At 37.1% G+C, this 15,095-nt stretch overlaps 1 protein-coding gene across 13 annotated transcripts in view; it reads left to right on the top strand.

Annotated features, from left to right (window-relative positions):
* Positions 1–11,935: 11,935 nt before the first annotated feature.
* The window catches only part of SPATA1 (spermatogenesis associated 1), a 55,569-nt gene continuing 52,409 nt past the window's right edge, over positions 11,936–15,095 (top strand). For all 13 annotated transcript variants that reach the window (XR_011439349.1, XR_011439347.1, XR_011439351.1 and 10 more), the window contains exon 1: positions 11,936–12,106. Coding sequence is in view for 8 of the 13 variants with exons in the window: in XM_070268761.1 (XP_070124862.1) it covers positions 12,071–12,106 (36 nt within the window). In the remaining 5 variants the exon portion in view is untranslated. The remainder of the gene's footprint in view (positions 12,107–15,095) is intronic.

The following is a 15,095-nucleotide window of genomic DNA, read 5'->3' as shown; positions in this document are numbered from 1 at the left end:
ACTCTGAGGAGGGCTGGTGAGGGCAGTCAGGTGCTTGAGGGCGTTTGTAAAAGGCCTGGTGGCAGGGTGACGAGGAGGTGCCACTCCTCCCGACGGAGTTGGAGGCGGAGGTTGAGGGGAAGGGAAGGAGAGCGCCCAGCCGGGGCGTAGGAGCGAGAAGGGTCCGGCGAGGGTCACTGGCACCCTGGCCCCTAGAGACGTGTCTCTCAGGGACCCGAGTTTGTCCGGCGGGCGGCCATCCGCAGCCCGCTTCCCCACCGTCGGGCCCCCGAGGCCTCAAGAGGGCGCGGAGGTGGCTAACCGACCGAGGGGGGCGGGCGGCGGGAAGCAGGCAAAAGAGGAGCTTCTCAAGGTTTCCTCTGTCTCCTCCCATCTCGTGGTTTTCTGGAAGTGGTTGTGAAGAAGCCATGGTGCGGGCTGAGGATGACACCTGTCCCCTTTTGTTATCCATTTCATTTGGGGGATTCACGCTTATTGTACTTTAAAAAATAAAACTTTTCGTGTTTCGGGAAAGTTTGTTCTTTTGTAATTCATTTGTAATTTATTAGCTGCTGCTTGAAATTGATCCTCGAAGGAGTTTCCTGGAGAGACAGCAGGATCTAACCAAAATTGGTTCAGCCAGTGCATGATTCGCCCATGGAAACGTATGTGTTATGTCATAGCACTTAGGACGAATGTTTCCTGTTCTGTTGGTGTCGTCCATCAACGAATACGCTGATGTTTTCTAAAAACATGAATAATTTTGTTAATACATTTCAAATTTTTTTCATAGTGAGAAAATCTATGTATAATTTGCTCTGTGACAACAAAGTCTAAATTATTTGCCAAATAGTTTGAATCATTTCACAAAAATGTACAGGGTACTTTAGTATTTTACTTAATTCATCCAGTGGATGTAATGTCTAGGGTTATAAGCCGGGGTTGGAATTCTGGCTCTATCATTTCGTGTCCCTGGGCAAGCCACTTAACTTCACCGCACCTCTGTCTCTTCATTTCAAGGTGAAATGATGAAGATTGCCAGAGTTGTTTTTGACACTGAAATGAAATTGTATATGTAAAGAATATGACAGATATCTCAATAAATGTTGCTTCTCCCTCTTCCTCAGAAGTATTTTAAATTATTTTGCTTTTGGTGCCTTGTTAACTAATCTCATTCAACTTTACAGATTTATAAAATTAAACAGAAATATCTTTCCTCAAAGAATGTTCCATTTCACAGTAGTTGTAGAATATGCCTCTAAACTCTAAGGTAAGAATGGTCAAATGTAGTGCTAGAAGGGATTTCCGGGAATCTGTAGCCCAACTCCCTCTTCTGTGAGGAAGAGTGTTGAATAAGTAAAGCCAGCATTGTTTTAAGCTTACAAGTTCTCAGAAAAAGTGTTTTTGTTAAATTACTGCAGAGAGAGACCACAGAGTTTGGATTGCTGTCTCAGATATCATCTTAGTTTTTAAGTGTCTATCTAAAAAAGGATTCAATTTAGGATAGGAAAGAATAAAAGAACATTTTAAGTTCAGTTGCATCTGTAGTGATTAGCAATAAATACAGTTTATGAACTGTCAGTATCTCTTAAACCATGTTCTTTGACCTTCCATGATGATTTAAAACATTTCAAAGACCTTACCAACCTTACCTAGTTCACATATCAGACGGTTAAAGACAGGCCTGTTTGTAAAAACAATTTTGACACCAAGAACATCCTTAAAACCATCAATAGCAAGAAAACCTGGAAATCTGTCATTTTCTGTTTTGTCAGCAGAGCGTAGTCAACTTAAATCTTCACCTTCTTCAATAAATACTCTTAATTCTTTAGTTCACTAGGTCTAAACTCAGTAGTTGAATAAATAAAATACTTTAAGTTTCGAGTGCCTTTCTTTGTAGGTTAACTAAAACTGAATCTCTTTTTAAAGGGAGACTCACAATTAATTCTGACCTCTTTCTCCAGGAGTGAGTTTATTCGAGTCTTTTTATAGTGGCTAAGCAAATTGAGGTTGGAGAGGATGGGTGACTTGCCCAGTTATACAGCTAGTTTGTGGTAGAGACAAGACTGGAACTGAGATCTCCTGCTTTTTATCTCATCATGTGTAGGTAATGTATTTCTTTCCATGAAGCTGGTCATATATTGGAGTAATAATTAGTTTTCAAAATTGGGTATGGAACTATAAGGTGACTTGGTTATAAGAAGCCACAAAAAGAATTAAAGTATGCAGTAAAAGTCATAAAACTTTATTATATTTTTAATTCAACATCTATGAGGGTATGGAGATATCATTAACTACACTTTAATTTTAAAGTTTACATTTTTTTCCATTACCTATTGTATTACTCTTCATTTCAATTCGTGCCTTGGTGATTTAAGAATCAGGAATTATGTCAAGTACTCTCATCATCTGGCATGAGGTTTACTATATAATGATTTATTTTTCCAGCATAAAAGTTTCTCTATCACCTTTTCTTTCCTCAAGCAACCAAGTAAGCAAAGAATTTTACAGCTGCAAAAGACCTTAAAGAATCCAAGCCACTTACTTTACAGAGTAAGAAACAGAGGCATAGAGTGGCTGAATAGCCTTAGAGGTTATAAAGGATTAGAAACCTGCTTTTCTGCTTCCCAATCCATTTAATTACTTTGTGTGAGATTCTACTATATTGATATGTTTAAACATGCCTCATTTCAGGTTTCCAAACTTGAAAATCCTAGGGATTTTCTTAAGTCCACAGAGCATCTCTTTGTATGCTCTATTATCAAGTGAGGCAGGAAATAAAAATTACCGGAGTCCTTATTTCTAGTCACTAAACAGTATTAGAAATTCTTAAGGTTGATTTTCAGCTGTGCTACTGACTCGAAAATCATTTTGGAAAAGAACGGAGAAAGCATGATAGCTAATTGTCTTTAAAATAGACAGTAGACCAGACATGGCAGATAGATGGTATATCTGCTTACAGTTACTCCCCCCAAACCCATAGTTGACTATGATAACCCATTTTTGGACTCTGCTACTGAGGCCAGATGTGGCCTTGGGAACCTTTTCAGTATCCATTTTTATACAGCCAATACCAGCTGATGGGGTTTAAGTGTGCAAGATAAAGCCAATTTTCCATTCCTGGCAAGGGGGTTGTAAAGCAAAAATACTGTAGATGAGAGATTAGACTAGAACTATATAGTCACTTTATCTTTGGCTATGGAGCTATCAGTCTTCTTTTTTTTTTTTCATTTTTTTATTATTTTTGCGTTCATAATAGTTTACATCATTGTGAAATTTCAGTTGTACATTATTTCTTGTCTGTCATCACTTAAGTGCTCCCCTTCACCCCCTGTGCCCACTCCCATCCCCCATCCCCTGGTAACCAGTTAACTGTCTTCTATGTTCATGTGTTTGTTTGTATTCCCCATGTGAGTGAAGTCAGCTAGTGTTTGTCTTTCTCAGTCTGGCTGATTTTGCTCAGCATAAGTCCCTCCAGGTCCATCCAGGTTGTTGCAAATGGGATGATTTTGTATCTTTTTATGGCTAAGTAGTGTTCGTTGTATATATATACCACATCTTCTTTATCCAATCATCAGTTGATGGGTGCTTGGATTGCTTCCATGTCTTGGCTATTGTGAATAGTGCTGCGGTGAACATAGGGGTGCATATGTTACTTTGGCTTGTTGATTTCAAGTTGTTTGGGCAGATACCCAGTAGTGGGATAGCTGGGTCATATGGTAGTTCTATTTTTAGTTTTCTGAGGAATCTGCATACTGTTTTCCATAGTGGATGCACCAATTTGCATTCCTACCAGCAGTGTATGAGGGTTCCCTTTCTCCACTCCCTCTCCAACATGTTATTTTCAGTCTTAGTGATTATAGCCATTTTGACAGGCATAAGGTGATATCTTAGTGTAGTTTTGATTTGCTTTTCCCTGATGATTAGTGATGTTGAACATCTTTTCATGTGTTTATTGGCCATCTGTATATCTTCTTTGGAAAAATGTTCACATCCTCTGCCCATTCTTTAATCGGGCTGTTTATTTTGTTCTTGTTCAGTTGTGTGAGTTCCTTATATATTATGGAGATTAACCCCTTATCGGATATATGATTTACAAATATTTTCTCCCAATTGCTGGGTTGTCTTTTTGTTTTGATCCTGGTTTCTTTTGCCTTGCAGAAACTCTTTAGTCTGAATTCCCACTTGTTTATTTTTCCTTTTGTTTCTCTTATCTGAAAAGACATGGTATTTGAAAAGATCCTTTTAAGTTTGATGTCAAAGTGTATACTACCTATGTTATCTTCCAGGAGTTTTATAGTTTCGGGACTTATCTTCAAGTCTTTGATCCATTTTGAGTTTATTTTTGTGTATGGTGTGAGATAATGGTCTACTTTCATTCTTTTGTATGTGGCTGTCAAGTTTTCCCAACACTGTTTATTGAAGAGACTGTCTTTTCTCCATTGTATGTTCCTGGCATCTTTATCGAAGATGGACTGTCCATAGATGTGTGGTTTTATTTCTGGGCTTTCAGTTCTGTTCCATTAATCTGTGTGCCTGTTTTTGTACCAGTACCATGCTGTTTTGATCACTATGGCTTTGTAGTACATTTTGAAGTCAGGGATTGTGAGGCCTTCAGGTTTGTTCTCTTTTCTCAGTATTGGTTTAGCAATTCGGGGTCTTTGGTTGTCATATATGAATTTTAGGATTCTTTGTTCTGTTTCCTTGAAGAATGTCATTGGGATTCTGATTGGGATTGCTTGAATCTGTAGATTGCTTTGGGTAGTATGGACATTTTAACTATGTTTATTCTTCCAATCCATGTGCCTGTAATCTCTTTCCATCTCTTTATGTCATCATCTATTTCTTTCAGTAATGTCTTATAGTTTTCATTGTATAAGTCCTTTACCTCCTTAGTTAAATTTATTCCTAGGTACTTTATTTTTCTTTGTTGTGATTGTAAATGGAATTATATTCTTCAGTTCTCTTTCTGTAAGTTCTTTATTAGAGTACAGAAGTGCAACTGATTTTTGTAAGTTAATTTTGTACCCCGCAACTTTACTGTAGTTATTAATTATTTCCAATAGTTTTCCGATGGATTCTTTAAGATTTTCTATATATAAGATCATGTCATCTGCAAACAGTTTCGCTTCTTCACTCCCTATTTGGATTCCTTTTATTGCTTTCTCTTGCCTAATTGCTCTGACCAACACCTCCAGTAGTATGTTGAGTAAGAGTGGTGATAGTGAGCATCCTTGTTGTGTTTCTGTTCTCAGAGGGATGGCATTCAGTTTTTGCCCATTGAGTATGATGGTTGCTGGGGGTTTGTCATATATGGACTTTATTATGTTGAGGTACTTTCCTTCTATCCCCATTTTGTTGAGTTTTTATCATAAATGGCTGTTGGATCTTGTCAAATGCTTTCTCTGCATCTATTGAGATGATCAGGTGGTTTTTATTCCTCATTTTGTTAATGTAGTGTATCACATTGATTGATTTGCGGATGTTGAACCATCCCTGTGTCCCTGGTATATATCCCACTTGATCATGATGTATGATCTTTTTGATGTGTTGCTGTATTTGGGTTGCCGATATTTAGTTTAGGATTTTTGCATCTATTTTCATCAGTGATAGTGGCATGTAGTTTTCCTTTTTTGTGTTGTCCTTGTCAGGCTTTGGTATCAGAGTGATGTTGGCCTCATAGAATGTGTTAGGACATGTTCCATATTCCCTAATTTTTTGGAATAGCTTGAGAAGGATAGGTATTAAATATTCTCTGAATGTGTGGTAGAATTCCCCAGGGAAGCCATCTGGTCCTGGGCTTTTATTCTTTGGGATGATTTCTATTACTGTTTCAATCTCTTTACTTGTGATTGGTCTATTTAGATTCTCTATTTCTTCTTTATTCAGCTTTGGGAGGTTGTAAGAGTCTAAGAATTTATCCATTTCCTCTAGATTGTCCATTTTGTTGGCATATAGTTTTTCATAGTATTCTCTTATAATCTGTTGTATTTCTGTGGTATCTGTTGTTATCTCTCCACTTTCATTTCTAATTTTATTTATCTGAGCTTCTTCTCCTTTTTTCTTTAAGTCTGGCTAGGGGTTTGTCAGTTTTATTTATCTTCTCAAAGAAACAGCTCTTTGTTTCATTGATCTTTCTACTGCCTTTTTTGTTTCAATAGCATTTATTTCTGCTCACATATTTATTATTTCTTTCCTTCTGCTGACTTTGGGCTTGGTTAGTTCTTCTTTTTCTAATTCAGTTAGGTGTTGTTTGAGATTGCTTATTTGGGATTGTTCTTGTTTGTTCAGGTGAGCCTGGGTTGCAATGAATTTCCCTCTTAATATGGCTTTTGCTGCATCCCATATGCATTGGTATGGGATGTTTTCATTGTCATTTGTCTCCAGATATTTTTTTATTTCTCTTTTAATTTCTTCAGTGATCCATTGTTTGTTCAATAGCATGTTGTTTAGTCTCCACATCTTTGTCGCTTTCTCAGCATTTTTCTTGTAATTAATTTCTAGCTTTATAGCATTGTGATCGGAAAAGATGCTTGTTATTATTTCAGTCTTCTTAAATTTATTGAGGCTTGCCTTGTTTCCCAACATATCATCTATCCTTGGGAATGTTCTGTGAGCACTTGAGAAGAATGTGTATTCTGCTGTTTTGGATGGAGTGTTCTATATATGTCTATTAAGTCCAACTGATCTATCTTTTCATTTAATTCCACTGTTTCCTTGTTGATTTTCTGTCTGGATGATCTGTCCATTGATGTGAGTGGAGTGTTGCAGTCCCCTTCTATTATTGTTATTACTAATAGCTTCTTTTAGCTTTGTTAATAGTTGCTTTATGTACTTTGGTGCTCCTGTGTTGGGTGCATAGATATTTATGAGTGTTATTTCTTCTTGATGGAATGTCGCTTTGATCGTTATATACTGCCCCTCTTTGTCTCTCTTTACCTGTCTTATCTTGATGTCTACTTTGTCTGATATAAGTATTGCAAGACCTGCTTTCTTTTGTTTACCATTAGCTTGGAGTATCATCTTCCACCTCTTCAGTCTGAGCCTATTGTTGTCATTGGAGCTGAGCTGTGTTTCCTGGAGGCAGCATATTGTTGGGTCTTATTCTTTAATACCTCTTGCCACTCTGTGACTTTTTATTGGAGAATTCAATCCATTTATATTTAGGATGAGTATCACTATATGAGGGCTTAATGCTGTCATTTTATCACTTGTTTTCTGGTTCTCCTGCATTTCCCTTGTTTCTCGTCCTGTGTATTTTGGTCTACCAGTTAAGTTGTGTAGTTTTTTATGTTGTGTTTCTTTGGGTTCTGCTTATTTATTATTCGTGTCTCTGTTCTGCTTTTTTGTTTAGTGGTTACTCTGAGGCTTCTATTCAAAATCTCATGGGTAAGATAGTTCCTTTTCTTTTTTGTTAAAGATTGGCACCTGAGCTAACACTGTTGCCAATCTTTTTTTTTTTTTTTCCTGCTTTATCTCCCCAAATCTCCCCAGCACATAGTTGTATATTTTAGTTGTGGGTCCTTCTGTTTGTGGCATGTGGGACGCCACCTCAACATGGCCTGGGTGCCATGTCCGCGCCCAGGATCCAAACCAGCAAAACCCTGGGCCACCACAGCAGAGCACACTAACTTAACCACTAGGCCACAGGGCCAGCCCCAAGATAGTTCCTTTTCTGCTGGCCTCTTATTTCCTTAGACTAAATTGATTCAGTCCCTTTCCTCTTCCCCTCCTAAGTTGTTTTTCTCACATCTTATTCCATCTTGTGTTATGAGTTTTTGGTTAAAATGACAAGATTATCTTTGTTTTTGGTGTTTTCCTTCTCTTTGTCTTAATGCTATACTTGAGTATTTGCTATCCTGCTCTGATTCTGTCTGCGTATTTATCTCCTTACTCTGTGCTTTGTAACCCCCTTCTCCCTTTTTTTTTTTTCAGGTGTGAGGGCCTTCTTGAGGATTTCTTGTGGAGGGGATCTCATGGCTATGAACTCCCTCAGCTTTTGTTTGTCTAGGAAAGTTTTTATTTCTCCATCATATCTGAAGGATATTTTTGCTGGATAGAGTATTCTTGGCTGAAAGTTTTTATCCTTCATAGATTTGAATATGTCATTCCAATCTCTCCCAGCCTATAAGGTTTCTGCAGAGAAATCCACTGAAAGCCTGATAGGGGTTCCTTTGTAGGTTATTTTCTTCTGCTTTGTTTTCCTTAGTATTCTGTCTTTGTCATTCACTTTTGCCAGTTTCACTACTGTGTGCCTTGCAGTAGACCTTTTTACATTGACGTATTTAGGAGATCTGATATCCTCTTCCACATGGATTTCCATTTGCTTCCCTAGATTTGGGAAGTTCTCTGCTATTATTTCTTTGAACAAGATTTCTGCTCCATTCTCCTTCTCTTCTCCTTCTTGAATACCCATAATTCTTATGTTGCATTTCCTAATTAAGTTAGATAGTTCTTGGAGACTTTCTTCATTTATTTTTAGTCTTAATTCTCTCTCTCCACGTCTATCTGGACAACATGTCTATCTTTGATTATGCTGATATGCTCCTCTATGATGTCTGCTCAAGCATTCAGGGAATCCATATTTTGTTTTATTTCTTCCATTGTGTCTTTCGTCTCTAATATTTCTGATTGATTCTTCTTTATAGTTTCAATCTCTCTTGTGAGGTAGCTCCTGAACTCCTTGAATTGATTCTCGACATTCTCTTTGAACTTGTTGAGTTTTTTGATGATAGCTATCTTGAATTATTTGTCATTTAGATTACATACTTCTGTGTCTTCAGGACTGATTTCTGGGTACTTGTCATTTTCTCTCTGGTCTGGAGATCTAATATAATGTTTGATATTGCTGAAGGGAGTGACTCTGGTTTTTTGCATCCTAGTGTTATTTGATTGCAGTTACCACCTATTGCCACTGGGTGGAGGTCAAAAGCCACATATTCTGAGCCCTCTGCCTTCAGCCAAAATACCAAGTACTGGAGCCATTGCTGGGCAGGTGGGGGGAGGGATGTTTTCTCCTGTGTGAGCTCAGGGATTTCTCCCTCTGCTCTCCCTGTCTGCTCTCCTGATATGTTGGCTTGATAAGGTCACCCCCCCATGAAAGCTTTTGCTCTGGTAGAGGGCTTCCCTCTAAGCTGCAAGGGCCCTCAGGGATCCTTGATGTTCCCACCAATGGCCATCCTCTAATATTTCTTCCCTCTCAGAGGCCTCCTGCATTCCTAGATTGCAGTGTTTGGGGCTGGGGGCGAAGTTTTCTCTTACCCAATTCTGCTGCTTCTGAAGGGGCCTCCAGCCTCTCCACCCTCCATCGTATGGCTGCATTGTGTTGTGTTTGGATGTCCTCTGTTCCAGTATGAATGACTTTTTTGTTGTATGTTGGAGAGGAGAGATTACTGGGAAAGCTTACTCTGCCATGATGCTGATGTCACTCTCTTCAGTCTTCTTTTGTTTCAATTGTTGCCATTTTTCTGTTCACTAGCTAATTAGTAAGAGAGAAAGCATTTGAAAATCCCAAATATTATACTTTAGGATTTGGTATGTGAAATGTGATTTGGTTAGGATCACCTACAAATTCTAAGCGTGCCTAAAGAAGCTAATTAAGCATCTTTCGGTTTTGATAGCAAAGACTTAACTCAGGTTACCACAAGCAATCAGGAGCTTATTGTCAAGATCAACAAAGTACAGTACTGGAGACAGTTACCCCATGGAAATCCAAAGAAAACACAGGAACTGTTGCACTGATAGGCCAAACCAGGAGTAGATCCAATGCTAGGGATCTCAACAGCAAAAATTTTTTACTTTTCTCACTAGTGCTTAGCTATAAACATGAATCAGCTATGTATCTCCACAGTTTACTTCTCCCTACCAGTCCACTTAGTCACTCTCTCTACTTTGTCTCTTTTTTCTATCTCTGTTTACGAAGAATTATAGCTTTCCTGAAACATGGGCTTACCTCATGGCTGTGATGCTACTTCATAACTTCCCTTTCTCCATTCTTTTGCTTCGATATCTATTAACTGCATACTTGAATCTTCAGCTCTTCTCGCAATCTAATTCCTAAGGGCTCATCTTTTCATGCCAGGCCATTTTATTTGTCTCTGCCCAGCCCAGGATTTGGTGTTCATCATTGATTCAGTCGGAAATGACAAATGAAGTTATAGTTCAAAACATGGCTTCTTTGCTGTTTCTTTCAAAGCGATAGTATAGTGGGGCAGTTTACCTTAGGATAATAGTAAAGCAAACCTTGATCTGTCTTGAACTTGCCTAATTAAAAATTTGTTCTGTGTACAGCAAGGTAGTGCTAGATAAATAAATAAGTACATCAAAAAGGAAAATAACAATAAAAATTTGTACCCACACCTGGAATATACAACTATGTACTGGGGGGATTTGGGGAGAAAAAGCAGAAGAAAAAAGAAGATTGGCAACAGTTGTTAGCTCAGGTGCCAATCTTTAAAAAAAATTAAAAAATAAATAAAAATTTGTTCTGAATGAAAATATAAAATTTTTAATGCATCCACAGAATTTGAAAATTCTAGCCCCCTAATTTGCTTACCAGTTAATGAATGCCCATGTACTGTAATTATTATAGCTTTTTACCATTAACTCTTCTCTAATAGGAAAGTTACTATATTTGCATCATATATGTATCTGAGTTGTGCTTTGTTTAGAGACAAATATTAGTACAATGGCAGAAAGGGCCTTTACATAGGTATAGAAATGGAACATCTAAATGTTTTCTTAAAGTATTAATATATTTAAAATAATGTTTAAGATGGTTAAAATGACAAATCACATTTAAGTTTTAATTATTATAAGAAATTTATATAGGAAGTAATATGTGAAACTAATTTGATTTAGAAGATTGTATATCAGGATATAATCTTCTAATTTTACTACCGTTAAAACAATTAGAGGTCTCTGGTAGGATTTCATACAGCTGTAATCAGTACCAGATCACAGAAATTTTAAGTTTTATTGGAGTTAAATCACTATTTTAATATAAACCATGGTGGAGCAATGCTTTGAAATCTTAAAAAAACTTTCTGGTCTCTGGCCGGCCTGGTGGCTCAGCAGTTAAGTTCACACGTTTCAATTCTCGGCAGCCCAGGGTTCGCCGGTTCAGATCCCAGGTGCAGACAGGGCACCGCTTGGCACACCATGCTGTGGTAGTCATCCCACGTATAAAGTAGAGGAAGATGCACACGGATGTTAGCTCAGGGCCAGGCTTCCTCAACAAAAAGAAGAGGATTGGCAGTAGTTAGCTCAGGGCTAATCTTCCTCAAAAAAAAAAAAAGTTTAAAGAAAAGCTTCTGGTCTGGTGTTGGTATGATTAGCGTATCCTAAAGGATTGTCCCATTTTGCTAAATTCCTTTATAGAGTAATAATTCAGCTATCTTACTTTTCAATTTTTATTATATTTATATTTTTAAAATTTTATTGTGCATTCTTGTAAACTACCATAAATCCTCTGAGGAAAAACACAGGAAATAATACACAAATGTAGCCTAATACACTTAGACTGGCATCTTATTCTGGAGTGATTATTTACATTTATTATTATTGAGGTGTCCAAAACCCAGGAAGAAATGCACATGGTGAAACAATTTTCATCATTCTACATCCATTTGTATAAATTCAGTCTTTCCACTTCCAAAAGTATGTTTTTACTTTATGTAAAATGCTACATATACTTAACCTTAATTTTTGACCAAGAGGAAGTGAATTGTTTAGAATGGTAAAATATGTCCTGGTTGCAAGTCCATTATAATGTAATTATCACTTTACTTAGTTGTATAAGATGTATGTTCACGTCACTGCAATTACCAACCCTATTTACTAGTAATATGTCTTTTTGAATTAGAATAACTATGTGATTGTATACATTCCTAAATTTTCATTTTGAGTCTATTTTAAGGCCTTTTGTGTTTTTCTTTTCGCTTTTTGAACAAATCAGAGACCAGAAGTGAGTGGAATGCAATCTTAAGCCAAAAATCTGTCACAGCCTTTATTAAATACTACTTAAAGGAAGAAATATTTTAAAAAACCACAAAATTGCACTGATAATTACCCCATTCAGACATTGGTGAATATGTCCCTCAATCCAAGTCAACCTTCCTCATCAGAGGTAAGAACATTTTTTTTATACTAGAATATAAGAAAAACCTGCTTATCATTATTTTTGGAAAGTTTTGATAAAGCAAAAATATGGATTATATAAGGCATTGTATATTGATTCCTCCATGAACCTAACTTCATGTATCCCATTGTCTGATTACAGTTCTTGTATCTCCAGCTCACTTCCTCTAAGTACCCCAGCCGTACTGGGACCTGCAATGCATTGATCCTATCGCCTTGTTTATTTTACTATTTCTCACCTAGTGATGTCCTCCATAGCTGGCTTAAATACCACAGGGCAGCCTTGATCATTCTCTTGCACGTACTTTTGACTCCTTGCCCTCTCTGTTTCATTGTACTCTTTGGCAATACAAAAGCCCTGGTTAACCCGGTTCTTCACTTATTCTATATCTACACCTACAGCCAGATGTGGCTAGAGAAAAATATACCAACATAAACCAACATAAAGGGATTCTCACTTTAAAGTCATGACTATGAATCTCAAAGGGAACCTTTTGCTGGTAGGCAATTAGACTATCTTCCACCCACTCATTTACTCTTCCACTCTTCTAGGTAATTATTTCATACCCTCTCAAGGCCCCAATACCTTCTCCCCATTTTCTCTTAAACCAACTCCAATCAAGCTTTCACTCTACTGCTCTAGCAAAACTGCTCTTATTAAATTCACCTCTTCATTACTAGATCTATTGCTAAATTCCTATCCTAAACATACTTGATCTATCTGTGCACCACAGTTGACACAGTTGATCACTTTCTCTTCCTTGACGTAATTCCTTCTCTTGGCTTTTAGCAAACACTTTCTCTTGGTTTTCCTCTTACTTCTCTGGTTACTCATTCTTGGTCATCTGGGTCTTCATCTTCTCCTGATTTCTTAATATTGGGTTCAGCTCTTTGTTCTCTTTTCTATCTGCACTCATTCCTTGGTGAGTTCATCCAGTCTAATAGCTTTAAGTACCAACTTTATGCTAAGGATTCCCGAATTTCTATCCCCATCCCAGTCCTCTTTCTCAGACTCCAAATTCATATATTCAACTGCCTACTTGACATCTCAACTTGGATGGCCAGTAGACATCTCAAACTTAACATGTATGAAACTGGACTACCTTTACCTCCCTCCCAAATACCTGTACTACCCATGACTTTCCCCATCTCAAGTGATGGCAAATCCATCCTTTCAGTATCTGAGGCCAAACACCTTGGAGTCATATTTGACTTTGCTCTCTCAAATCCCGCTTCCAATGGATTGACCCTAGCTTTAAATTATATACAAAATATGACCACTTCTCATCACTTCCACTGCTAGCATGTTGATCTGAGCCACAGCATCTCACACTTTAATTATTCTAATAGGTTCATAACCATAGGTTCCATTTTTTTACCCGTTACAGTCTCTATTCTACTGTCCCTTTAAAAGTTATTAAATACAGTAAATTTGGAAGTACAGCATTCTGTATGTCCTGATATGAAGCAATATGAAATGCAGGGCACTATTTATAAAGTATTTTTACCCCACATGATTTACTTGTGTCAATTGAAGGCTATACAGTTTTAACTGTTTATAGGAGACAGCGGGATTGGAAAAATAAGTTAAATGACAGCTTAAGGAGTTAATGAGATAAATTTAGAATGCTGAACATTCTGTAAGACGGACTGACCCAGTCTCTTTTAAAAGTCAATGCCATGAAGAGAAAAAAAGCAGGTCTGGGAAAGTCTTCCAAATTAAAGTTTTTAAGACACACAACCAAAAGTAATGTGTGATCCTTGATTGGATTTTAGATAGAAAAAACATTCTGAGGACAATCAGACAATTGGGGAACTTTAAATATGGACTGGATATTAGTTGATGTTAAGTAATTGTTAGTTTTCTTAGATGTGAAATGATACTATGATTATTAAAGAAGTCCTTATTTTTAGGAGATAGATGCCAAAGTATTTATGGGTATAATGTAATATGTCTGATTTACTTCGAATGATTTAGAGACGGGTGAGGGAAGATGTGGAGGAAGTAAACATGGCACAATGTTAACTTTTGAATCTAAATACTAGGTATTTGGACATTTATAGTATTATTCCTTTTATATGTATGTATGTTTAAATTTTTTCATATTGAAAAAATAAAAGTCAGATGTCATGCTTCTATTAAAACCCTGTATTGACTTCCCATTTTGTAAGGTGAAGATGTTAGAATGGCCCGAAAGACCCTATTTAATTTGTTACTCATCTTCCTGGTTTTTCTGACCTTATCTCCTACTGCTCTCTCCCGCCACACTCTCTGCTTCAATCACACTGGCATGCTCTCACCTTAAGGCCTTTGCTTTAGCTCTTTCTGGAACTCTTTCCCTCTATATCTGCACGTGACTAATTCCATCTTCACCTGCAGGCCTTTACTCAGATCTCACCTTTTCCATCAGCCCTACCCAGACTATTCTATTGAAAACTGAAACCTACTTCCTCCCTCATCTTCCCAATTTTCTTTACCCTGCTCTACTTACTCTTTTTTCCTAGTACCGATCACTTTCTAATGTACTATGTAACTTCTCAGTGTTTTATATTTATTGCTTATTGTCTGTGTCCTTCACAGGATGGGGACTAGTTTGAGGCAAATGAGGCAATTGCCTTAGGTGCAAAATTTAAGGGGCATCAGAAATTCAGTAATCAAGGTAAATATTTTAATACAGTATTTTCAAAAATGAAAAATTAATGTGAAAAATCATGATGAACAAGATATCAACATTTAAGTAGAAATAGAATCCAACAGTGCCATGCCTAGCCACTTTGTAGCCTGAGGCAAAAGGAAGAATATGTGCCCCCATAGACACCTTTTAATGTTTTTTTAAATGGTTATTGGTTTTAGTGAAAATATTATTGGTGAGTCTGCTTCCATTAAAGCCATGAAAGTAAAATTATAATAAATATAGAGTTTTGGTATAAATAGAATATTTAACAAAATAATGTGTTTTAATATATATGTTTAAATT

This window comes from Equus caballus, chromosome 5 (assembly GCF_041296265.1).
Source record: "Equus caballus isolate H_3958 breed thoroughbred chromosome 5, TB-T2T, whole genome shotgun sequence".
NCBI lineage: Eukaryota > Metazoa > Chordata > Mammalia > Perissodactyla > Equidae > Equus > Equus caballus.
Note: the sequence above shows the minus strand (reverse complement) of the source record. Positions and strands in the feature narration are given on the sequence as shown.